Source organism: Aegilops tauschii, chromosome 3, assembly GCF_002575655.3.
Source record: "Aegilops tauschii subsp. strangulata cultivar AL8/78 chromosome 3, Aet v6.0, whole genome shotgun sequence".
Lineage (NCBI taxonomy): Eukaryota > Viridiplantae > Streptophyta > Magnoliopsida > Poales > Poaceae > Aegilops > Aegilops tauschii.
Window position 1 is genome coordinate 1997363 of NC_053037.3, and position 26728 is coordinate 2024090.

The 26728-nt window shown below is 46.1% G+C and overlaps 3 protein-coding genes and 1 long non-coding RNA gene across 4 annotated transcripts; 1 reads left to right on the plus strand and 3 right to left on the minus strand.

Annotated features, from left to right (window-relative positions):
- The first annotated feature begins 9930 nt into the window (after positions 1–9930).
- Positions 9931–12221, plus strand: LOC141042252 (uncharacterized). Its single transcript, XM_073509981.1, has 7 exons — positions 9931–10104; positions 10181–10327; positions 10416–10640; positions 10729–10972; positions 11321–11475; positions 11592–11651; positions 12105–12221. Exons 1-7 carry the CDS (start codon positions 9931–9933, stop codon positions 12219–12221), a joined length of 1122 nt encoding a protein of 373 aa, XP_073366082.1.
- Positions 12222–21304: 9083 nt separating this feature from the next.
- On the minus strand, positions 21305–22402 carry LOC123497474 (uncharacterized). Its single transcript, XM_045234023.1, has one exon. The coding sequence runs from the start codon at positions 22400–22402 to the stop codon at positions 21305–21307; it is 1098 nt and encodes a 365-aa protein (XP_045089958.1).
- A 37-nt stretch (positions 22403–22439) lies between these two features.
- LOC123497475 (uncharacterized) lies at positions 22440–23798 on the minus strand. The gene has a single exon (XM_045234024.1). The coding sequence runs from the start codon at positions 23796–23798 to the stop codon at positions 22440–22442; it is 1359 nt and encodes a 452-aa protein (XP_045089959.1).
- Positions 23799–24891: 1093 nt separating this feature from the next.
- Positions 24892–26462, minus strand: LOC120975253 (uncharacterized). The gene is made up of 2 exons (XR_012180879.1): positions 26093–26462; positions 24892–25991 (listed from the first exon to the last, which is right to left on the minus strand). It is a non-coding gene; the product is annotated as an uncharacterized lncRNA (long non-coding RNA).
- Positions 26463–26728: the final 266 nt, after the last annotated feature.

Sequence of the window (26728 nt, forward strand, 5' to 3'; positions counted from 1 at the left end):
AGCACTCCACATTATCGAGTTTTATAGGTGTGACTTGTGACTTTGGGTGACTTGATGTATGTTTTTGTTAGACCTATGTTGAATAATAAATAAAGATGGCCGTATGCATCGGTTGATGCAGAGGCCGGGGGTTTTAACCTCCTTTTTTAAAATAAAAAAATACTATGCATCTTGTATTAATTAGCCTGCCTAACTCTTAGGATATGCCCTTTAAAAAATCAGTTACTTGATTGCACTGAAGGGAGTTAGAGAATATGCAATACCCGTTTGCACCCCTACATCTAATCATATTCCTTGAGCCATCTTTCGTTGTTACATTCCATATGGTGTTTCCTTTGCCCGTGAGAAAGAATTGTTTAGTTTGTTGTTCTGCATCATCTAGGCGGTGCCAGACGTGGTGATGCATGGGTCGTGCCATCTTCGGCGTTGTATGGGTCGAGGCATCATGAAAATATGTAGTTCTTTAGAAATATAAAATTTGTGATCATAGAATACTGGCTATCCCTCTCCGGCTACATGCGATGAAAGATTTTGTAACTTGGAACCCGACGAACCATGGAACTTTTTCAGTGCGCTCTGCATATCAAGTGGAATGGGAGTTCCAGTATGGGCAAAAAATTCAGCCGACCAGTTCGTCATCCAACCAACTGGATGTATGGGATTCAGTTTGGAACCTCAAATGCCCAGCCAAGATAAAGATCTTTATATGGCGGGCGTTGCATAGTGCTATACCATGTCCTGCTATTCTAGCAGCGAAGCATATTAAAGTGAAATCACATTGCCCAGCTTGTAACAAAGGCGTTGATAATATCATACACACTTCTTCTTCGGTACAACTGCCCCTGAACACATCAACGGTCCAGATTAGAAGATACCCTTTCGTCAGGATAAGTGAGTAGGGTTAGGATGGGAAATTTAGGTGGGGGCGGCGTACCGAGGTGCGTGGCCGTACGGCCCGCTGTACGCCCATACGTGGGCGGTGTACGCCGCGTGAGGAGGAGGGCGGGCCCACACGTACTGAACCCTAATGAGATGGATCCATTAATTCGGCGCGGGTTAGGCGAATCCATTAACGCCGGCGCAGTGAGACGTCCCGTCGCCGGCGTCGGTCCGCGGGCGGCGCCGATTCACACGCCACCGCCTGACCGCCTGCCGCGTGCCTACGCACGCCACCGCTTGACCGCCCGCGCACGCCGCCCCCCTCGCCTACCAGGCATTAATCGCGGGCGCCGATTCTGACGCCGCCGCCTGACCTTCTGCGCCCTTAACCGTTCAGTGCACGCCGCCCGCTCGGCTGCCCCGGCATTGATCGCCGGCACCCACCCACCCACCACTACGCCCTATAAAAGAGCACCTCGCCCCGCCGTCGCTCCCACACCACCCTCGCCTCCCCTCTCCTTCTCCCCCTGTCGCCGGCATCGCCCTCTTGCGCCCTTCCTCTCCCTCGCGCGCCCTACCTCTCCCTCTCGCCGGCGATGGCACGCCCCAACTTGACGCTCGAGGAGGCGGAGGAGCTCGCCCACTTCGTCATCCCCGCCGCGCCCGACGTGCGCCTGCCGGTGAGGTGGCGCCTGAGCGTCGACGGCGTGCCTGTGGCGCCGGTGCCCGAGGTCGGCACCCACCTCTTCGCCCGCGCCGTCGGCCTGTACCGGGCTCGCCTGTCGCCGGAGGAGCTCGCCGACCCCCAGTACGCCCCCAACAACCCCGGCTGGGCGAACCGCCTCGCCGACGACCACCTGCGCCGCCTCCACGCCTACGCCGGCCCGCGCCCGCCCACGAAGCACAACCGCGCGCGGCGGCATCAGCTTTGGGATGGGCGCACCTTCGAGGAGGTGGTCGCGCCGTACCGCGCGCAGGCGGTCGCCGGCGCCGTGCCCGCGCCGCTGGGGCACGGCTTTGAGTTGTACCGCCGCGGCGAGGTGCGCTCCACCCGCGCCCGCGTCGACTTCGGCGCCATGCACCCGCCCGCGCCCCGCGGAGGCCCAGGCGGTGACCGCGGCGCTGTCTGCCTCGGCCCCGGCGATCACCGTACCGCGGGCAGGAACGGTGCCGGGTCCAGCCGCGCCCCTCCGCCCGAGCCGCAGCAGCAACCAGAGCCGGCATTGGTGGCGGAGTACAGGCGGCTGGCGGCGGAGGCCGGCGACCCGGACGACATGCCGGGCTACCTGACGGCGCTCCGGGAGTCGGAGAACATGCCGCCGCCTCCGCCGCTCGTCCAGGAGTACATTCAGCTCGCCCCGGGCGCCGTCCACCCGGAGGACCCGAAGGACTTTCCCGGGTATCACGCCGCGCTCGAGGAATCGATGGCTGCGCTGGTCGTGCCCGTGGTGCCCGTCGACGACAACAGCAGCAGCAACGACAGCGACAACGACGACGGGCTCTATGACGAGGCAGACTTCGGCGGCTTCGAGGACGAGTAGTTTAGGGTTACTTTCAAAATGTCGTTTAGTAATGTTTAATTATTTTTGTAATGTTGTTTAGTTAAGTTTAATTTCTAGTTCTATGTAAAATATGTATGAAAACTATAATGAAATATCCAGTGTTTGAATGGATGGTTTTAAAATATTGTTGAAGAATCAAGTGTTTGAATCGATACTGTTATTTTAGTTTTAAAAAGAGTTGTATTGTAAAAAATAAAAAATCAAAAAAGAATTAAACTTGAATTGAAAAAAACCTATGAAAGCAAGAAAAGTAAATAAAAAACCAAACAATAAAAATTTACATTATATTAGCAAAACAAATTAGAAGATTTTTTTTTAAAAGAACACCGACCCGGAGCCGAGCGAGGCTTAGTAAGTCGATCCGGATCAAGCCGATCGGCGAAAGGGACCGTTTTTCGACCCCGCAAGGCCCACGGGCCCAACCAGGCGGCGTAGAGAAAGTAGGCGGTCTATTTATTTTTCTTCGGATCACGGCGGTGTAGGGTGGGGCGCGCCATTTAAGCTGGTGCGGGCGAGCTCCGGCGGGCGAGGTGGGACTAAAGTTAGAGCTCGCCTGTCACGGCGCTGCGCGTGGACCGCTAAGGTGGGCCAAATTTTGTGGGCCGCTGTAAGGCGCGCGTGCGAGCGGCCTCTCGCGGCGCTGGGCGTGGACAGGCAAGATGGGCCCGATTTCAGTAGGCCTAGTGGGCCGCTGGAAGGCGCTTGTGCGAGCGGTCGAGGGCGCAGGGGCGGGGGTGGTGGGACGGTACAATGGATGGTTTTGTTTAGTCCCACCTCGCCCGCCGAAGGACGCCCAGACCGGCTTAAATAGGCGGATTCATGCACCCTAGCAGATAAGACAGGTAATAATAATGTGATTTGTCTTTGCATTGCCCGGGCAGTGCATTGTAAACTCAGATCACATCATTACTATCTATCTTATTTTTGATACTTTTGATAGTTTAGCACTTTACGCAAAGTTTGTTTTATTAATACCTAAATTTTTGTAATACTTTTGTCCGGTCAGCGTTTTACATGTTTCAAATTCATAAAATGGCAAGAAGGCACGAAACTTGTCATGCATCCTAGTCATGATGGTAGAACACTATGGAAAAAATTTGGGTTCATTTGAAGGATGTCGAAAAAAAACTCATTTTCGGACAGGGGCTTTGCTCCTACCCGAACGGTCTATGGAGAAGGAGGTCAATTTTTTGACATCTTCAGAATGGCCTAAAATTTTGCTTGTGAGTTAGTATGCCCACTCCCACATGGAATCCAAAAATTGATCATATTTCGATACGAAGAGCACGTTGCATCACGTCCGGTCAGCGTTTTAAGTGTTTCGACCGAAAAATTATAGAAAATTCATAAAATGGCAAAAAGCCACGAAACTTGTCATGCATCCTAGTCATGATGGTAGAACACTATGGAAAAAATTTGGATTCATTTGAAGGATGTCGAAAAAAACTCGTTTTCGGACAGGGGATTTGCTCCTACCCGAAGGGTCTACGGAGAAAGAGGTCAATTTTTTGACATCTTCAGAATGGCCCGAAATTTTGCATGTGAGTTAGTATGCCCACTCCCACACGGAATCCAAAAATTGATCGTATTTCGATACGAAGAGCACGTTGCATCACGTCCGGTCAGCGTTTTAAGTGTTTCAACCGAGAAAATTATAGAAAATTCATAAAATGGCAAAAAACCACGAAACTTGTCATGCATCCTAGTCATGATGGTAGAACACTATGAAAAAAATTTGGGTTCATTTGAAGGATGTCAAAAAAAACTCGTTTTCGGACAGGGGCTTTGCTCCTACCCGAACGGTCTACGGAGAAGGAGGTCAATTTTTTGACATCTTCAGAATGGCCTGAAATTTTGCATGTGAGTTAGTATGCCCACTCCCACACGGAATCCAAAAATTGATCGTATTTCAATACGAAGAGCACGCTGCATCACGTTCGGTCAGCGTTTTAAGTGTTTCGACTGAAAAAATTATAGAAAATTCATAAAATGGCAAAAAACCACGAAACTTATCATGCATCCTAGTCATGATGGTAGAACAATATGGAAAAAATTTGGGTTCATTTGAAGGATGTCGAAAAAAAACTCGTTTTCGGACAGGGGATTTGCTCCTACCCGAAGGGTCTACGGAGAAGGAGGTCAATTTTTTGACATCTTCAGAATGACCTGAAATTTTGCATGTGAGTTAGTATGCCCACTCCCACACGGAATCCAAAAATTGATCGTATTTCGATACGAAGAGCACGTTGCATCACGTCCGGTCAGCGTTTTAAGTGTTTCGACCGAAAAAATTATAGAAAATTCATAAAATGGTAAAAAGCCACAAAACTTGTCATGCATCCTAGTCATGATGGTAGAACACTATGGAAATAATTTGGGTTCATTTGAAGGATGTCGAAAAAAAACTCGTTTTCGGACAGGGGCTTTGCTCCTACCCGAACGGTCTACGGAGAAGGAGGTCAATTTTTTGACATCTTCAGAATGGCCTGAAATGTACGAAGAGCACGTTGTGTCACGTCGGTTCAGCTTTTTAGGTGTTTGGACCGAAAAAATTATATAAAATTCAAAAAATGGCCAGGATGCATGACACTACTTAATATAAACTTTACTATTGCTATTTGTGTCAACAATGATAATGATTTTTTTTTACAATTTTGGATGTAACAAAATTTGCCGTCGGGACGTACCAAAAATATCTTTAAGCGTGGATAGTCATACCTTACAACACTTATACAGGTCATGCTATATCAGTCCACAATAATTATGGAGTGACAGAGCAGAACCTACATAAGCATAATGAGGTATGGCCACCACGATTAAAGATTTGATATTGTAGACGGATGAAACTATTTAAACACGTTATTAGCCGTGAAAACTAGCAATGTGGGACTAAAAACACAACACTGTGGGCGGTTGGCGCTACTAGCGGCCCACACACGGCCGGCCGCCCCATCTTCGCCCGTGCGCGCCGTGGGTCGCCCCTGCTTTGGCCCATGCGCGCCGTGGGTCGCCCCCTCGCGCCTTTTAGGCCACTGTAGGCGAACTTTTTATTTTTTAAATAAATATATAAATAATGTGTCTAAAAAGTACTGTATTTGTAAATATTAAAAAACAGAATAAAAAACTCCTGTAGTGTTGACGGATTTACCTCATAAGATTAATGTGAATTTTTGCTGTGACACTCCATGATTATAGAGTGCCAGAGCATCATTCACATTATCCTAATGAGGAAAGGCGGCAACACCGAAGGAATTAATACTGTACGCAGAAAACGATATTTAAATAGGTGAATAAGCGTGTTCAAAAGCAATGTGGGACTAAACAATTAGCAGGTTGGGCGGTGGCCGCCGTGGATTTTTGGCTTTCATGGGCCGTAACGTGTGCGCCGCAAACGGCGCCCAAGTGGCCGCCGTGGGTCGCCTGCCTAGTTCGGCAGTTTGCGCCGCGCGCGCCGGCTGTTAAAAAAAATCATTGCATATTTTGTATTTTTCATGCATTAATTCATATTTAAAAAATCTAATGACGAAATGCACCCAACTTTTGCGTGCGCGTGTGAGTGATCCCCACCGGCTCACACGCCTATTTTTGACGGAATCGGAGTACGAACGGAAGTTGCGTCACGTCGGGAGACCTTTTCTGGGTATTTTCACGGAGAAAATCGTAGAAAATGCATCGAGGTCGAAACACACCCAAATTTTGCAGGCGTGCTTGTGTGCCACACTATAGCGTGTGAAAAAAATGGCGACATTTCATGGCTTTGCGAAAGGGGACACCTACTGAATGCATGTCACACCCCAAACCGATATCTGAGGTTTGTACTGTGACTACAAGTTAACATGGACGAAACGCACCCAACTTTTGCGTGCGCCTGTGAGTGACCCCCACGGTCTCGCACGCCAGATTTCCACGGAATCGGAGTACGAACGGAAGTTGCGTCATGTCGGGAGACCTTTTCTGGGTATTTCCATGGAGAAAATCGTAGAAAATGCATCGAGTGTCAAAACGCACCCCAATTTTGCAGGCGTGCTTGTGTGGCATACTGTTGCATGTGAAAAAAATGGCGACGTTTCATGGCTTTGCGAGAAGGAACACGTACTTCATGATTGTCACCCCAGACCGATACCTCAGTTTTGTACTGTGACTACATGCCAACATGGACGAAACGCACCCAACTTTTGCGTGCGCGTGTGAGTGACCCCCACCGGCTCGCACGCCTATTTTCGACGGAATCGGAGTATGAACGGAAGTTGCGTCACACCGGGAGACCTTTTCTAGGTATTTTCACGGAGAAAATCGTAGAAAATGCATCGAGTGTCGAAACGCACCCAAATTTTGCAGGCGTGCTTGTGTGCCACACTATAGCGTGTGAAAAAAATGGCGACGTTTCATGGCTTTGCAAAAGGGAACACCTACTGAATGCATGTCACACTCCAAACCGATATCTGAGGTTTGTACAGTGACTACATGTTAACATGGACGTAACGCACCCAACTTTTGCGTGCGCATGTGAGTGACCCCCACGGTCTCGCACGCCAGATTTCGACGGAATCGGAGTACGAACGGAAGTTGCGTCACGTCGGGAGACCTTTTCTGGGTATTTCCACGGAGAAAATCGTAGAAAATGCATCGAGTGTCGAAACGCACCCCAATTTTGCAGGCGTGCTTGTGTGGCATGCTGTTGCGTGTGAAAAAAATGGCGACGTTTCATGGCTTTGCGAGAAGGAACACGTACTTCATGATTGTCACCCCAGACCGATACCTCAGTTTTGTACTGTGACTACATGCCAACATGGACGAAACGCACCCAACTTTTGCGTGCGCGTGTGAGTGACCCCGACCAGCTCGCACGCCTATTTTCGACGGAATCGGAGTACGAACGGAAGTTGCGTCACGTCGGGAGACCTTTTCTGGGTATTTTCACGGAGAATATCGTAGAAAATGCATCGAGTGTCGAAACGCACCCAAATTTTGCAGGCGTGCTTGTGTGCCACACTATAGCGTGTGAAAAAAAATGGCGACATTTCATGGCTTTGCGAAAGGGGACACCTACTGAATGCATGTCACACCCCAAACCGATATCTGCGGTTTGTACAGTGACTACATGTTAACATGGACGTAACGCACCCAACTTTTGCGTGCACGTGTGAGTGACCCCCACGGTCTCGCACGCCAGATTTCGACGGAATCGCAGTACGAACGGAAGTTGGGTCACGTCGGGAGACCTTTTCTGGGTATTTCCACGGAGAAAATCGTAGAAAATGCATCGAGTGTCGAAACGCACCCCAATTTTGCAGGCGTGCTTGTGTGGCATACTGTTGCATGTGAAAAAAAATGGCGACGTTTCTTGGCTTTGCGAGAGGGAACACATACTTCATGATTGTCACCCCAGACCGATACCTCAGGTTTGTACTGTGACTACATGCCAACATGGATGAAACGCACCCATCTTTTGAGTGCGCGTGTGAGTGACCCCCACCGGCTCGCACGCCTATTTTCGACGGAATCGGAGTACGAACGGAAGTTGCGTCACGTCGGGAGACCTTTTCTAGGTATTTTCACGGAGAAAATCGTAGTAAATGCATCGAGTGTCGAAACATACCCAAATTTTGCAGGCGTGCTTGTGTGCCACACTATAGCGTGTGAAAAAAAAGGGCGACGTTTCATGGCTTTGCAAGAGGGAACACCTACTGAATGCATGTCACACCCAAAACCGATATCTGAGGTTTGTACTGTGACTACATGTTAACATGGACGAAATGCACCCAACTTTTACGTGCGCGTGTGAGTGACCCCCACGGTCTCGCACGCCAGATTTTGACGGAATCGGAGTACGAACGGAAGTTGGGTCACGTCGGGAGACCTTTTCTGGGTATTTCCACGGAGAAAATCGTAGAAAATGCATCGAGTGTCGAAACGCACCCCAACTTTGCAGGCGTGCTTGTGTGGCATACTGTTGCATGTGAAAAAAATGGCGACGTTTCATGGCTTTGCGAGAGGGAACACGTACTTCATGATTGTCACCCCAGACCGATACCTCAGGTTTGTACTGTGACTACATGCCAACATGGACAAAACGCACCCAACTTTTGCGTGCGCGTGTGAGTGACCCCCACCGGCTCGCACGCCTATTTTCGACGGAATCGGAGTACGAACGGAAGTCGCGTCACGTCGAGAGACCTTTTCTGGGTTTTTCACGGAGAAAATCGTAGAAAATGCATCAAGTATCGAAATGCACCCAAATTTTGCAGGCGTGCTTGTGTGGTATACTGTTGCGTGTGAAAAAAATGGTGATGTTTTATGGAAAAATAAAAAATAAATAAATAACAAAAATATAAAAAGTCCCTTAGAGCGGACGGATTTACTTAAGAAGATTAATGTGAATTATTGTCGTGACACTCCATGATTATGGAGTGCCAGAGCATAATATACGTTAAACCTACTTAAGTAATACCGCCACACTAGAGGACTTAACATTGGAAGTAGAGGACGGTATTTAAACATGTGAATAAGCATGACGAGAAGCAATGTGGGACTAAAGATTAGCATGTTGGGCGGTGGCCGCCGTCGCACGGATAGGTTGGGCGCTATCGGGCCTGGGCTAGTCGGCGAACAAAATATATTTCCTCTCCATCGCCGTATACCGCCACGCACGGCGGAACCCTACCCACGCAGACCACTCGCCCCCGTATGCCGCCCCGTGACTAGTCGCGCCCGTAGGCGGCGCCCGTGGCCCCCAAGCTGCCCTACCACAATCGCCCCAGGCGCGCAACGACTTTGCCGCACGTGCAGCGCCGTCCATCACCGTCGACCGTCAACGGCGGGCGTCGCCGCATTGGGAGTTAGGCTGCCCCACGCCCGCAGGCGCAGATCCCCGACGCTCGGCTGCCTGCTTTCCCTCTGCCACAGCCGTTGTTCGGTGGCTGTCGCCCGGATCAAGGTCACGTTTTCCCGCGTCGTACAATTTCTTTCGATGCTATTGCGTAATCATATGTATTAATAGGAAAAAATTGACATGCAGTATGGACATCGATGGTGTGATTCCATGTTCCATAGAGAAGTGGATAAGTCTCGTTGAGAAATTTACCACCGCTCAGCGATTTAGGTTCTACGAAACAAGTTTGGAAGAGATGTTGATCATTCCGTCAGTACAAATGAGAGTTTTTTTGCTGCATTTTATGATGTTAGGTTATAACCCAAACAACAAAAAATTCATGATACAAGAAGATAGTGGCAGTAAAGGCATTATTTCACTTAGACCGGACGACCTGTTTTGAATATTTGTGTTTAAGAATGAAGGTGAGGATGTTTTTGGCATTCTTGCGACGGAAGGAAAAGAGTTAATAAAAAAAATTCCTATTCAGTACGTTCACAAAAAAAAGCTCAGATAATGATAGATGACTTGATTCAAAAAATTGTGAGGAATAAATCCGCCGACGATTTGTTTCTTCGGATGGCTGTTCTTGTTTTGTTGGGGACTATTATTGCACCCATGTCGGCTGTCTCCATACCAAAGGAGTACTACGCGTTGGTGCATGACGTGAAGCGGATAAGCACGTTGAATTTTAACGTGTTCACTTTGCGAACTTGTTTGACGGAGATTGGTAAACTCAAGCAGGACGGCCGTGTGAGGCAATGGCCATGTGGCAACCTAGCCCTACTCCAGGTATGCTATTAATTAATGCTATTTCATATTACTTCAACTTCTGCGTTCGTAATTTATTTTGTCATTTGTTTTGTAGTACTTATATTGGGAGAAGGTGCAGCCAACCACCGGCCCGAAAAATGACCCGTTGTCGTTGCAAGTTCCCCTAATGAAAAACTGGACTGATTCTAAAGCGGAGAAACGAGACAAGTACGACCTGGAAAATGGTCGTGGTCATGGATTGGTAATATTATAATGCTTATTTAACAGTACATTGATTATGCATTGAGAATGTTATGTACTCATGTTTTCATTGCATACTCACTTTGCAGATTGATGACTGCATTACGAAAGAGTATAGAATGAAAAAACTTGCAGATGAACAAGCTGAAAGCAGTAAGAAACATAGTATCCGAAAGGCATCCGTTACGGGAAAGAAAAAAGTGGACTATGTGTCCAAGGTCCCTGCTAACCTAAAGCCTTTTATGGACCGGGTTATGAATGATATGAAGGAAATTCGTAAGGAATTGTTTCGTATGCCGGAGTTATGCGCACAGGTAAAAATGTAGCAATTCTGGTATGCACTCTATTAAACTCGATAAATTGATAAAAAGATATAACATGTGACTGGGCTTACTTTTGCAGAGATTGTTAAAGAAAATGAATAAAACAGGTGTACGGTACAAACCAGGCACAATGGCAGAGGAGGAAGAAAATCTGTATGAACAGAATAGTGAGTCTGGGTATGAAAACAAGTATCCTAAAAAAGAATTTCAGTATGATGACATACACACACCTAATGGCCGAAATGGCAGTGGGCATTATGATTTGGATTCTGAAGAAGGGGATTCGTTCAAATTCAGTACTGGTCACTTGAGTAGCTTTAAAGGTGAGAAGGAGGATCCTATAGATGTCCCAGAGCAGTCGGAAAAAAAAGAAGCATCATCTCTAAAAACGATGAAATAGAAGCAACAAGATGGCAAGTGAAACAAAATGAGCAAGAAGTGTCACATGCCGTGTCAGATGGTAATAGCGAGATAGAAGAGAAGAAGGAGGTGATTCCAGGGAAGCGAAAGCGGTGTGCGTCAAAGTACCAGAAATCTCCTTATGTTAAAAAGACTCCGAGAAAACGTGCGAAACATTCCGCGAAAACGAGTAAGTTAAACATGGTATGAATATTTTTTTGAAAATTATATACTACAAATTTGTACTTTAACATTATTGACTTGTGTTGTAGAACTGTTTAATGAAACTACCCCTCAATTTGGTCATTCTGTGGATGATATGGTGCGTGCCGCTGTGCAGTACGTGAAAGCGTACGAGCACTCATCAAAACATAAGAACCATGAAATATTCAACAACGGTAAACATGATGGACTTTCTGCGGCAAGAGTTTGCCAGATACTTAACCATGCATGGATATCCGGTGATGTATGTACTTTTATTGTCATGCTTATTTCATGTGTTCAGTATATTGCATCCATGTTATATTTAGTTATCTATTTCAGGTAATTGACACTTATGCGACGTACATATCGGATTCAAGTATCGTCAAGGACAGGTGTCTTGTACCCACACATAGGTCTTACTGGTTATTGAACACTCGCCCAAAGTCAGTAAGACGAGGGAAGTCGGTAGACGATCCAGAAGGTTTAGCACATGTAAATGAACCTCTCAACAGATGCATGACATAATATTTTGCAAAACCGAAGGTACCGTTTGTATTGCAGAATTGTATTGTCATTACTATCATATGTGAAAGGCGAGCTTACTAACAAGATTTAAGTTGTGAAATAGGCTTATTTTGCTTTAAATAAGGATAAAAACCATTGGATTACATGTGTTATGCACACAAGAAAGAAAGAGTTCCAAATTCTTGATTCTTTGAGGGGGGAAGAAAATATCTCTGAAGCTACCAGGAAATTCGTTGAAAATTTTGTAAGTTTCGTATTCATGTGTGTACAATTAACCATATAATTTGTTTACCGTATGTAGTCAACGTGTTTATATTTTTTTGTCAGAGAGAGCAACTTGCAGGAGATATCCAAGATGCAAATGATAGTGCAATTATGTCGTACCCGGATGTGTCCGCATGGCCTATAGTCCCATACAACATGCCTCAACAAGAAGATGGGTGAGTTACATGTTGCATGTGGTTTCGAAATACATTAATTGATTCAGTGCTATCTTACTAAACGTGCTTTGAAAATTGCACTTATGATTTTTGAACACATGAACTCATGTGGGCTGTTCGTCCTTCGCTGTTTTCAATACTGGGACGGAGAAAAATTTATTACTGCTATTTCTCAGGTGGGTACATTTTTAGTATGAAAAATTAGTACATCATATTATATATAAGTGATGAAAATAAAATTATTTCGTATTACTTTTCAGGAATCTATTAGTAGTTCGAGAGAAAGAATGATAGCTGGAATTATTTTGTCCCCAGAAAATAAGCTTACAGAAGTGAAGAACAAAGTAATTCGACTTGCAAAGAGGAAACAAAAATAAATCTCATACGAGAATTGTACGTGGTTTTCAAAATATTATGTGTTCATGAGTGAGGATTGTGTGTGGATGCTTTATTTTTTTATGTGAGTTCCAAATATTTTTCACATGTCCAGTTTATGTAGCCTGACAAAGTTATTGAAAGTTCATTTTAATCATTTGATATTTTAAAATTCAATTATATTTTATGTTGAATGAGTGTTCTTGCGAATGTACAATTTGGGGTTTTAAAATACCCAGATGATATATGATGATGATGTCTCGGAGGCGAGCGTCGCCCGCGCCGCACGGGGCGAGCGTCGCCCGCACCGCACCACGTGTTCGCCGCGACATGGCGCACCTGGGCCGCGTCATCTGGCCAGCGGGCCCGCGCCGCGCGTCGCTCCAGGGTTGGCCTGTGCCGGCCCCGAGGTTGATTCTTCATCGGCCCGCGTGCGCCCCTCTGCGCCCGAGGGCGGCGTCAGCCTCAGGATCGCCATCTGCGCCCGTAGCGCCCCTTTGCACCCCTCTGCGCCCGAGGGCGGCGTCAGTCTCGGGATCACCATCTGCGCCCGTAGCGCCCCTTTGCGCCCGCTGGCGCCACTCGCGGGCCAGCGGCTGTTAACGTCTTTTTTATAAATTAAAGTAACCGGCGGCAGTACAACGCCTCCGATCGCCCAACATGCATGATTTACACACAAAATCATATATGTATACATTACATACCATATTAGAAACAATGCCTATAGCGCCAAGAAATATATATTATAATGTAAAATGTGTATGTCGCATATCATATTAAGAACAATGAGTATAGTGCCAACAAATATGACATAAGTAAACACCGATTACAAGTCCCCCGTATCGATGTACCGAAACAAATATATAAGTACTATTCTTTAATACAACAAAATAAATCATCAACTGTAAACAGAAGTTGTTCTTCTTATTCAAACAATCCTTTGCTATGATCATCATGCCATGTTCCTGCATAGAAAGATCGTAATGTACGTCAAAATATTGTAAAGTATAAACTAAACAAAAAAAGAACGTTAATAAAAAGGTGTGCACATACTTTGGGTTCTGAGGACAATTGTTTTTGAAATGACCTTTTATTTTGCATAAACCGCATAGGCGTACAGGTTTCTCATCAAAACCTTTAGGTCTACCGTTTGTAGTCACGCCAGGTTCCTTACCACGGCCTTTGTTATTCTGCCCTTTCGGTGCTCCTTTCGTATTGATTTTCTCTGGATCACCAACAAAAACATGATCTTGATCCGGCACAAAAGCATCATCATGTGCAACTCTATGCTGTCTCACATAATCTTCCTCCTCAACGTCCTTGTTTGCTATCACATCCTCCAGAGCAGCCTTCAGTTTATCAAATAGAAATGGTTTATGACATGCCGCATGATTTGCTTCCGCAGACAAAATAGTCAACTCACTGTACTTAGTTCTCTCCTCAGTACCTGCCCATCCCCATGCGAAGAGATCGCTAGTGCGTTTCACGGGCAGTCCACCTCTAGCATTCTTGCTGAATCCTCGCAGCACTAAGCACTTAGGTAAGTCCTTCACGTTCAACCTGGCTAAAACATAAAGAACATGCTTGCATGGAAGACCTTTACGTTTCATACTATTACAACTGCACTTCACTGTTTCTTCTGAATTACTAGGTGTATAGTCCACTTTGAATCTCAGTTGCCTGTTATTTTTCCATGCCACTATGAATCTCCTACTGACGGCTCCACTGAGTCTATCTATGATCTCAAGATCCGCTGCGTTCTTCATTTCTTTCTGCAAGAGGTAAAAGTTCACCGCAGTGAAGTCACGGGCAGCGGCTTTTTCAATGCATTTGAACTCGTCGAGTACTGCTACAGGGAGTGTCTGTGTGGACATACAGTCGTCGTGTGACTCGTTCTCACGGAGCCGAACAATGCAGTTCTCATAATGCACAACCATATCAACAATTGTCATGCCAGAGTCAAGATGCATATGAAGGCAAGAGTTCAGACTCTCGCTCCTCTGGTTACTCAGCATACCAAGGAAGAACCCACCGGTGAGATATGACGCAGCCCAAAGCCTTTTCTTCCGGTACATCCTACGCAACCATGTTTCAGGTTTCTCCGACTCCCATTTAGCTCTAAAAGCTGCCCATCTCGCCTCAAACTCATCATGTGTAGTAGCATAGTAAATAAGAGACCTGAACTCCTTAAGGGACTTGTGGTGGAGGTGTTTCTGCATGTTTTTCTCTATATGCCACGAACAAAGTCGACGCCACACGTCAGTAAGGACCTTCCTGACGGCCCTTATCATGGCTGCGTCTCCGTCAGTAATTACAGACCTCGGCTTCTTCTGACAATGAGCTCTTAAGAAGGTCTGCAACACCCAAACATATGTATCCTCCGTCTGATCTAACACAACAGCACAACCGAACACAGTGGTGCAATGATGATTGTTTAGACCAACAAAAGGTATGAATGGCATTCCGTACCTATTCATCTTGTAAGTGCTGTCGAAGACGATTACATCACCAAAGTCAAGGTAATCTCGACGTGACTGAGAATCACACCAGAACATGTTCTTCAGCTTGCCTTCTGCGTCAACAGTGTGCTCAAAGAAAAAGTCTGGATCCCTTGCCTTTCTCGTCATCATGATACCAATCGCAGTGTCCGCATCACCCTTTGCTAGTAACTTCATTTTCTCCCTATAACACATGTTATAAAGCTTCCTCCTCCCGAAACCAGCCCGTGCATATGATCCATACCTACTAACGAAGTTGTCATAAATCCAATGTTTTTTTAGCCCAGCACCTGCCATTGCTAAGATCTCGAGCTTCTGGTATTCCTTTATCTGATTATGAGATCGAAGATATATAACTTCATCCGGTCTAGCAAGAGTGTGACTATGATCATCGCTGAAACTGCTGACATACCAAATGGAGCGCTCTCTGTCAACCTTCACAGTTAGATGGGCCTCGCAATAGCACCGAGTCTCCGCTCTCAGCCTGCGCTTCTTCCCTTCCATGGTACAAAACTTGGCCTGTCGTTTCCCAGACCTTGAACAGAGAAACCTCCTCAAGCGCCTACGTGCGTCGATACCCTTACTATATTTCAAGTTGTCCTTCCTAATGCTGAAGCCACGCTTTTTCGCATAGTCGTTATAGAAATCATATGCCTCCTTGTCTGTCCTGAACGTCGTGGACATCACCGTCCAATGCCTGTCCAGTGATTCTTGCTGGTATTCATCGTACCCAGTGTCAAAATTGCACCCATCACCATCGGCATCATCATCGTTTTCGCACGCGTCACCATCCTCTCCCTGGAAAAAAGTACAAACAACCGTATATGTCAGTAAGTAGTTGTATAAGGACTATCATATGTATTCACTTTCCACTACTTACTTTGCTCGAGCTGTCATTATAAGATGCATCGATATCGTTTTCGTCATTGGCATCAACGAAAAAATTCCACTGATAGTACCCTTCCACTTCCATCTGCGCAAATTGTAAATATGATATGTAAGATTTGATGCGTATTTAATTTCACTTTAAAATAACCTACATAAATCTAAACCTACATGGCTTCCGCTTTCAGCATATGAATCATCTACATCATATCCTCATTGTCATCATCCCCTCCTATCTGTGCACAGTCAAACATGTTATTGTCATCGCGGATGCTTGTATTTAATATGGTTGAGAACATGCAGACGACTTACATTGCCACTATAAGACTCATCCAAACTCATATAATTTTCGCCGTCATGTTCGTCTTCATCCAATGACAATGATCCGTCCTCGCTACCGCCATCATCACCGTCATATCCTATTTCAGCCTCAATCTATACACGTTCATATATAATCAAAGATCCATTCAAACATCACGTAACATCTTCGCAATTAAAATCCGTTCTTAAATTACTATGCCAGCGCCTCGCGTACCTCGTTGCCTTCGTCAGACATGAGGCGGTTGTCGCCGGATACGAGGTGACGGCGGTGGAGGCGTCTGCCCGACCGAGGCGGTTGTCGGCGTCTAGTCACACAGAACGCGAGGGCGAACAGCACGCCCAGCTGACGACGGCGCCGCCGTCTGCCCCACCTAGGCGGTTGTCGGCGTCCACTAGCGCACAACGCGTACGGTTTATTTTTTCGTCGGCCAAGTACTGCCGGAGATGGCGGCGGCGGCGGCGGCGCGAGAGGAGGAGGGTGAGGCGTCGTGAAGATAGGGTTCGCCCGATCGTTTTTTTAATCACTCGGGCGTACACAGCGGGGCGGGCGGGCATGCGGGAGGGCGTGCATGCGGACTCGGGCGCGTATGGGCGGCCGTACGCGGGCGCGCCTACGGCGGGCGGGTATTTTCATACGGCGTGTGAAATGACCGCCCTACCCTTTATACTTTTTTTTTGGGGGGGGGGGGGGGGGGGGGGTTTGTACCAAAGTCCACCACTATCATACATATGTTTTTCCAATGCGAAAAGGGTGAGGAAGTTTGGAAGATGATGAGGGTACATGATGTTATCAAGAAGGTGTGCAAAGTGAATCGGTCTCGAGAGGTAGTCCTCAAGCCACTTCTATGTCTCCAGGACTCGGATGTTCAGGTCTTGGGTTTGCCAAATCTGCGAGAAACTATAGCTGCCACTGGCTGGTACTTATGGTATGAACGGAGACAGCTCATGCATGGTGGGCAAACACAAACAGCAACCCAAATTCTTCTTGCGGTGAAAAGCCTTACAACGAACTATGTTATCGCATGTAGTTCGAAGGTGAAGAGGCGATCACGCCTTGGATGAAACCACGCACATGATATATGAAACTGAACGTGGACGTTGGATTTGATCAAGACAACTTAAATGGGTCGGTTGGTGCAATTATCCGCGATCACACTGAAAGTTTATTGCCGCTGCAAACGAAAGATTGAGTTATTGTTATGATGCTTTCACAGCTGAAGCAATGGCAGTTAGATTCGGACTGAACTTGGCACGTATGGTGGGCTGCAGCAAGATTGAAGTGACCTCGGATAATGAAGCGGTTGTCAATGATCTTAATGAAGGTGGCTCGAATTCAGTAGCAAGTGCCATTATCGATGATTGTTTCTTCATGAAGTTAGATATTAACCATGTCTTGTTTGAGCATTGTAATAGAGATTGTAATCAGGCTGCTCATGAACTAGCTAAATTAGCCAAGTACTCTACTCCTAGTGTCTGGATGGATTCGCCACCAGATGAGCTGATCTCCTTCCCTGTAAGTGATACGATCGTTTTGATGGAATAAATGAAGAAATTAATTATCAAAAAAAAATCTGCCCATAATATACAAATAACTAGAAATGCATCCGGGCTATCATTTCCTGACCTTACAATGCAATAACTAGAAATTCATCCAGTCCAGTTTTTAGAAAAACAAATATCTAGAAATGGTAATACAGGCAGCAGGGTTAGAAAAACACAACACCAGTCCCCTTACAGCCTACAACATGCGTCAAGAAAGAACGACCACCTGTATAGCACGTGTAATCATAAACGTAATTAATCAATTGCACTCGAAGTGATCTATTTTTGGTAGTCTGACTTTAAAGAGATCACACTTTCCCAATTGTATTATAATAAGAAAGGGCTAAGCTACTATCTCAATGTTCGTTATTTCCAGTTTCTTGAAATTAAATCTAATCAGGCTTTTCCACCACGGCGGCAATGTCAAAGGTTTATTGGCGTGGAATTACCATGCGGACCTAATCCACGAGTGTCAATCGGTTTTACCTTGGCTGGCCAGACTATCAATTTAATTTGGTGACCGCCAGGCGTTGGTTGATCGATCAAGTCACCCAATCGGCCAGCTTGGCCGCCATTAGATCTCCCTCTAGCGAGCCGTCCGATATTGCCTCGTTTGTTCGTCCCAGTAACCACCTCAGGTGGAGCCTGCCCGAAACCTCCACACTCCCCCAACATCTGAATACACAACCCTCCGCATCACTCGTAGGGCCTTCCCTAGTGTTTCGTCGCTCGCCGCGCGCCATCGCAACTCCGGCCGTCGCGGGTCACAGCACCGGTTCTGACCCCCATTGATCATCCCAGCACTGGCCACTGCCATTCGCGTCTTCGGTTGTCGTCGGTTACAGCACTGGGACCTGCCGTGCAGTATCGCTCGCACCGATGCCAGCCACCCATGCAACACCACTTGCATCCGACGCTGGTCGGCCCATAGCCCCGCTCCGAGAAACAGAATTGGAACCTGCAACATGTTGACCTGGCCACTTTGCAGGAGCGAACATCATGTCGTTAGTGACCTTGCGTCACCGCTATCAGGCCACGCAGCAACCATCGCACGCATCCCCAAGGTCGGTCGGCTCGTAACACCGTGGTTCAACGCTCGCATCTTCATGGTCTATCCGTTGCAGCTCCTTGCTCAGCCACTTTGCTTATACTAGCCTTATAACCTACCAAAAAGTTACGGAGGGGGTGCATACTGTGTTCTACATGGGCTAATAGCCGAGTAATGACTTGATTAATTGTAGCCCAGCTTGATCTTTGGCCGCATGCATCTATCCCATGCAGAAGCCACCTCCTTTTCAAAAAAAAAAACCCAGCTTGATCAAGTACGCTCCAAACTCATTCCAGTAGCCCATGTACGAGCGTGGCCTGACACATGTGTGTACCTATCAACTAAAAAAAACATATGTGTACTTGGTTTGCCGGCCGAAGCCAGTAGCCCTAATGCATCAACCAGATCAATCGATTGATCCTTTCTACGTGCGTCTGACTCTAGATGGTTGCCGCCGCCGCCGTCGCTCGCCATGACGCCATATATGATATACAGCTGGGCGCCGGCAGGCCAGCCTATGGAATATGGATTCAAGCGGGTGTGTATTATAATGGCCATTAGCTATTAGTAATTTCTTTTTTTAATCAAAACCTTAGTTTGAATGTTTGTATTTGGTTTTGATTTCTGGGATCAATTGCCGCGCGCGCTAGGTCATTGGGGCATTGCCATCAGCCACCTAAGGAAGCCCTGCCGTTCGTCGTCGAGTATTGGATCAGTCATCATTTGCTCATCCCAATGAAGCAGTTGTTTGTTGTCGGTCAGTATCAAATCCTATACCATCCAGTCCCACGGCTCATGTAGTTGGAGCTAGACCAAAATCTCAAGGTATATGCAACATAGAACTAAACTGCACAAATTACTAGGTTCAATCTCAAGGTAACCAATGTTACTATACGTTGGTAACTACAATTTTTAAAGTTGTATATTCAATATTTACTTTTCTGTTTGCTATGTTTGCAGAGGGATATTGTTGATTTGTTTCATATGTTTCGCTGTCTAGAGATATATTTATACTAACAAAAGTGTTATTTTCTTTTGAATTGCGAAAAGACGGCATTGCAATTTGATCCCGGTTATATATGTATGAGACGTCTATAGTCGCCGAAAGTGCTCTTGTGAGCTCGAGCTCACATTCACCCTTTGCTACAGTGCATTCAAAAAAAGTTCAAAAATATGAAATTTCTTGCCAACAAACATTGATGTGTTTTTCACATGCGTGCAAAACTTTGTGACAAAATGATATTCATGCAGGTCACTATAGCAAAGGGTGCATGTTTTTTTAGCATGATTTTGTTTTTTTCCCGAAGTCTCCACAAATGTCATTTCATCACGAAAATTGGCAGGCATGTGAAACACACATCAATATTTGTTGCCAAAGTAATTCAGATTTCTTTTTGGAATTTTTAAATATTTTTTCGATTTTACTATAGCAAAGGGTGCATGTGAGCTCGAGCTCACATACTCCGTGTCCCTATAGTCGCCTTATATATATGTTATGTATGATTGCTTGGTATTTGCTTCTTTGACTCCCTCATGCTCAAATCCTGGCTCCGCCCTGTGGGATTAAAGCCGATCAGGGAAAATGGATGGTTGTTTTAATTACCAACGTGAATTGAAGGCCAAAGAAATCCATGGAATCCGAGAGCCGATGCAAAACTTTAGCACTAGTCTGGTCATTGAGATCTTAGCAATAGCTGAATGATGCGTGTTACATGTAGGTAGGGTACAACAAATACGGAATAGCTTACAGGTTATAACATAATGGCATCACATATTACATAGCGAATTTGGGGCAGAAATGGATCAGTACCACTACTGTTTGGTAACTTCAGAGAGAAACAGTGCTTATGACACATTCAATCCATGTCCTGATCCAACCATATAATTAATACTTCCAAGTTCCACTAAAAAAACTGTTTCGCTCTACGGCAATTCCAAATCCAAGCCTAAACAAGCGTGGACGTCAAACTCGATGGATGGTGATGGCCAAGTGCTTGGCGGCCGGCCGATGGAGAGCCATGTGCTCGCTCGCGCCCAGACCCGCGTACCCCGCACCCACTATACTCGCCCCTAACGGTAGCTCCGGCCATCGCCCAGCTCGTGGATTACCAGCGGGAGCTGGATGCTGGGCTGCCCAGAGTGCCCATCATACATGAATATACTACAAGAGTTCTAGTGTAGTATTGTTATATGTTGGCCATTGGATCATAAAAAAACGGCATAGAACAATTTCATGTACCGTAAAAGGACTCCTATAGTTATAGACTTTGCTACCTCATAACCAATAATGCTAGACCTACAAAAATCGACAGACATTTTACTTAAATGTTCAAACTAATAATTTTCACTTCCCTATTGCCAATCGTAATCCTTCACATCAGTTTGTTTGTAAACAAGTAATCTTTTGTTGATGTAGCATTACTCCCTCATAAATGGGCGGAATAGGCTTTCTTGGTAGACAACAGCACAGAAATGTGGCCTGTCATCATGGTACACTGACTGAGCAGTGACACGGTAGATTGTCTCCAGCTCCATGGTCTTGAGATTGTAGTATCCTAATGATCTTCCTGTGCTGAGCAAAATCCGTCCATCTGTAGGATCAATAGCCATGATCGTTGTTCTCTCGGATGAGTACTCCGGCCAGAACTCAGCGAGCTCTATGCGGTACTCGACACACCAAGCGCCGTTGTCATCCATCACCCATACGTCAATGGCATCTGCGTCTTGATCCGACCACGCCACATGAATTATGCCATGGAGCTCAACAACGGATATGCGGCCTCCATTGTAGCTGCACGGTGGCCCTTCCACAACCTCAAATTCTCTTTCTATGGTGTCAAATGCCACGAGCTCGCAGGTTGCAGTGGTGCTCGGCCCGAGCTTTGGCTCGACCAACCAGTAAATCTTGCCATCTGCGTAGGCGGGTGGCGAATCAGCCACTGGCCTCGGCGGAGGGTCATTCTCATACCATTGGTCACCATACACAGTTCGCACATTGCATCGTAGTTTGTATTGACGGGTGTCCATGTTCTTCTCCTCGTAGGCAAGAGACACCAACACATGGTCGTCGATGTGAGAGTCGTACCCCAATGCGATACGGGCAGCAAAGGATCTATTTTCTTGGTTGTTCTGAACATCTTCGTCATCATGTTGGATGAGCTGGTTGTAGCCCATTGCAGGATTGCACAAGAAGTCCATGCCATTTAAGGTGCCCACGTTTAGGCCGTGGCAAGGTTGAGAACAGTGAAACAGGCCGGCTGTAATGTCTGGCGAAAATGGAAAATTATCGATGCCATCCATGTCCCAGAGAACACCAAATGACGGATCAATGACGAACTTGATATGATGATGCTTTTTGACCGAGTTGGCATGGACGACATGGGACTGGTGGAAGTGGGGATTCAAGGCCATGGCACGCCACTCCCTGCACACAAGGCTTAGCTCCAAAACCGACTGTGTCGGCAGCCACTTGAGGACGTCCGACCAAGCTTGAGTCGCCGGTGACCTGAAATCCATGTCCTCGATTATACGACCCAGGGGAACGAGGCTCTCTTCACAAACCGACTGCTGGGTAATCTTTGCTATCACAGATATTTCCGGACATGGCTTCGTCCGGAATAAGCAGCACCTCAGGCTCGCCGTCGAGGTCCACGGTGAACACCCTGCAAGTACCAGTCCCGAACATAATCTTTCTCTGTCCGCTTCTGCCATTGTGCATAGTGAGTGGAGTTATCCACTGTGTCCGCAGCTGCGTCTGCTCGGGCTCCGGCCAAACGCTCCGGTCGAAGGAGCAAAGCTGCTCCCATTGTTGTGGCTCGTGGTCTCTCAGCAACCACACTTGGTATGGCCCGTCACCATTGGTCTTCTCACGGCACAGGCATAAGCACCCGTCCAGCTCTGTCAGCCTGGAGACTATAGCATCGTCCTCTGGGTAAGGGTTCCCGTAGGGCGGCGGCGGCGACAACGAATCGAAAGTCTCGTCGTTGACACTGAAAGTGATGATGCCACCATCTTTGCAGAGAAAATGCAGGTAGCCGTTCAAGAACACGGCGGGGTTGTGCTCCTCCACGACGCACTCCGGGGGCTGTTGGGCCGTTGGCCTCCAACATGCCGGCACACCAAGGACGAGAACCTCGCAGCAGGTGGTGGCGGGGACGTAACCAGAGCTGAACATACGCACCGCTTTATACTCGTGTGTTACGGAGGAGTAACCAAAACCGTACGCAACGTCCATGTAGCACGGCGGATGGTCTTGAGTGTTGGAATACCGGATGATCGTCTTCAATGGCAGCCTGGTGTCAGGAAGATACAAGAACTCGCCGGTGGAAGGGTTGCACACGTCGTAGCCATCACCGAGGTTGTGACCGCCCAAGAAAACGGATCGGATGAGGACAAGGCCGTGGAGAGGCTTGGTGAGAGGTGCCGGGCACCAGAAATCGTATTCCATGAGCTTCTTGACCGAACCACCACCGGGCTGCCAGGAATAGAAGTAGCCCTCTTCGTCTTCGGAATCTTCGGATGCCTCGTCGTTGTCTTTGGAATCGTCGGATGCCTCGTCATTGTCTTTGGAATCGTCGGATGCCTGGTCGCCGTCTTTGGAATCGTCCGATGCCTCGTCGTCGTCTTCGGAACCGTCCGATGCCTCGATGTCGTCTTCGGAACCGGATGCCTCGTTGTCGTCTTCGGAACCGGATGCCTCGTCGTCGAAGTTGGCGCTAAAGAAGAGCTTGGGCTGGTCTGGATTGTTGGCTCGCCGGCGGTGGAACTCGACGAAGGACGTTGAGGAGAGCTCGGCGCGCCACGAACGCGACATACTGCGGAAGCGGCCGATCGACTTGGCCGGCAGGAAGGAAAGTATCTCCAGAACGACGTCGTCGGGCAACCGCGAGGCGTACTGGGTCTCGCACGCCATTGCTGTCACGTCAGAATAGATCGATGGGTGCCTCCCTCTCTTGCTTCGTTTTTATATAGTATATACAAATAGATAGAAGGCCAGAAACCTGGCGAGAAGAATCCATGCGTGCTTGAATTGGCAGAAGAAGAAGAATCCATGCGTGCTACGTCCTGCGTGACGTGACGTGAATTGGCTGAATCCATGCGTGCTACGAATCTTTTATTCATGGAATCTTTTCGTTCGCTGGGCCTCCCTCTCTAGTTCAAAAATAAAAAAGGGCTTCCAAAAATAAAATTTGTTTCGATCATATAAAAATGCGTTGAAAAAACGAAAAATTGCAATGCCTTAAGAATATAAAAAACAACCAGCTGGTGGGAGATATGTTTGTACAAAATTTTGGCACGAAACAGAAAAAATATAACCATTTATCGGATGATAAATTGCAATGTTCTACTCTTTTGTTTTCATGGAAAATAGCAATGTTCTACTTGTTAAAGCTACCACGCAAAAAAATACCTACAAAAGAAAAAGGCCATGATAGACTACAACTAGCAAAATTTCATCCCATATATTTAGAAAAAGTGAACACAAGCACGTAGCAAATTTGCAATGATTTTCCATTTGCCATGGCTTATCGAAAAAAAATTCTTTTAAATGTGCCATTGTAAAAAAGAAAAACATAAGTTACAAAAATTGCTATGTATGGAAACCAGAAAATATTGTGAAATTGCCACGAGACTACATAAAACACTCTTGAAAATGTTAAAAGATGTTGTGTGACTAAGATGATACAACTAAAATATTTTCCTTCGAAGTCGTTACCTACAAAAGCAAAATTCTATATGAGCGAAAAACAAGAAGCATATGAGCCTACAGAATGTATTTTTTTTTAACCATACAGGAGAGTTGCACGTAGTTCATCAAGAGACTACAACGCGGAAGATGGCCCGACCCATACAACGCCGAAGATGGCACGACCCCAACATCACCACGACCCAAGATGCATGGTACCACATGGACGATGAAGAACGACAGAGAAAACAGTTGTGTCTTACGGGTAAAGGAAACACCATATGGACCAAACGGGTACTGTGTGTATCCTCTAACTCTCTTTAGTTCAATCAAAATAACTAAATTCTTACTCTTTTTAGTTCAATCAAATTAACTAAATTCTTACAGGGTTAGACCGTATCCTAAAGGTTAGGCAGACTAATTAATACAAGATGTATACATAATATTCCTCAGAGAACGACAGACGGAGGCAGATCCCATAGCGGCCATATCAAAGTGTTAAGTCGGAAGAAAAATAGGAGACGAGTTCTTTCATGCCAGGAACACCGTTCTAATTTTGACTTCGGCGGTTAATTAAGCCTCAAATTGTACGCTATGAGGCTCGAGTTGCTCTGCAGTATCTGGATCATCATCGTACTCCTGAAGAAAATGAACACACAAGCAAGGAATTATTCATCCATGAGTCAACGAACAGATGGTACTATATATACTGCACAGGAATTAGAACCATGTCATTACTACCTTGAACTGAGATCTCAGCCTTTCCACTTCTTCATCAGACTGTAGAAGAGGTGCAACAAACCATGAATGAGTAAAACAGCAGAAATGCTAAAAACTAGCTTGCCAGAAAGAAAATAAAAACGTTACACTTACGTCCTCGTAATAGCGGTCCTCGTAGTAGTCCGGAGGTAGTTGAGGTCCACCATTCTGAAAACGATACGACATGTTCCGCCGACCGCAAGCATATGCATTACCATCATTGGGGTGCTTCACATCACCTCCACAACCATAGCAGAGGCCTTTGTTTAAAAAAGGAGGGGTAATTTTCATTTAACTGCCAAATAACTAACCAGGCGCGAACACATATTAACAGCTTCACAATTGAATGTTAAAAGGTTGGCTGTAACAGATAAGATGTAAGTTATTTCCACAAACAATAAATAAAAAATAAGATGTAAGTCAGGATGCTCATAGAATACCATGATCAGAAGAAGGTTCAAGTATACAGCAACTGTTCACCGTTAATCCATCATCTCCTCGATTATATTTGACTTCAGCAAAGAATAGGTTGCCAGTGTCGACACCATAAGATCCTTCGGTCTTTGCAGTGAAATTCATATGAAAGTACGTCCAATGGATATAATAATCCTCCCAAAGAGGGTTGCCATGCAGAAAATCTTTGACGTCATATGCAAGATCCTAAAATAAGAGGTGTGGATCTGATAAGTGCTTGCAATTTGTTAGCAGCCCTGCTATGCTATCAGGACAGAGTTATGATGAAGCGAGGAAAGTGTGCCGACCCCAAAAAGATTGTGATGGTCGTTATACTTGTCCACCAAAGTTCGAGCCAACTGGTAATCCTCATCACGCCTTTTATCTTTGACTTCTGATCCACGCTTCTTTGTGCCATCAGGATAGTAACGAACACGTTTTATCATCGCGTCCACTCCAGAAAGCCCCGCACACCTAGTTGAGATGTAGAGCATTTCTATATGATTAGCTGATTGTGCCTCCTCAAAAGTGGATGATAAAAGTAATCAGAACAACACAAGTTAGAGTGGATTACATTGCATGGAAAGCTGTTTAATACAAAACACAGAACAGAACAGAACTGTTCCCCTGCCTGTGAGTACAGGAAGTCTCTTTCTTTTATTAAATTTCGTCAAAAAAAAAAAATCAAATCCCATTGAGGAAATCATTTCTTTTGGTTCCCAACGCATTGTGTTTCACACTGTTCTTTTGACCAGTTGAGGAACTCATTTGAGAGATGTGCGTCTGTGCTACTAGCCTACCAATTGTATAAATCCCAGTTCAGAAAATCCCTATTTAATCAACTTCACAGATATATCTACAAAACAAGTTTAAAATCAACACTGAGTAGTTCTCAAATAGAATACTAACATTAATCCAGTCAGGTCCTTTTTTCAACCAAAAAT

Excerpts from the sequence above, each read along its gene's own strand:
- LOC123497474 (XM_045234023.1), bottom strand. The coding sequence starts at position 22,402 with ATGGATTTCAGGTCACCGGCGACTCAAGCTTGGTCGGACGTCCTCAAG.
- LOC141042252 (XM_073509981.1), top strand. The coding sequence starts at position 9,931 with ATGTCGGCTGTCTCCATACCAAAGGAGTACTACGCGTTGGTGCATGAC. Across the intron at positions 10,641-10,728 it reads TGCCGGAGTTATGCGCACAG|AGATTGTTAAAGAAAATGAA; the intron begins GTAAAAATGTAG and ends TTACTTTTGCAG. Across the intron at positions 10,973-11,320 it reads TCACTTGAGTAGCTTTAAAG|AACTGTTTAATGAAACTACC; the intron begins GTGAGAAGGAGG and ends CTTGTGTTGTAG.
- LOC123497475 (XM_045234024.1), bottom strand. The coding sequence starts at position 23,798 with ATGGCGTGCGAGACCCAGTACGCCTCGCGGTTGCCCGACGACGTCGTT.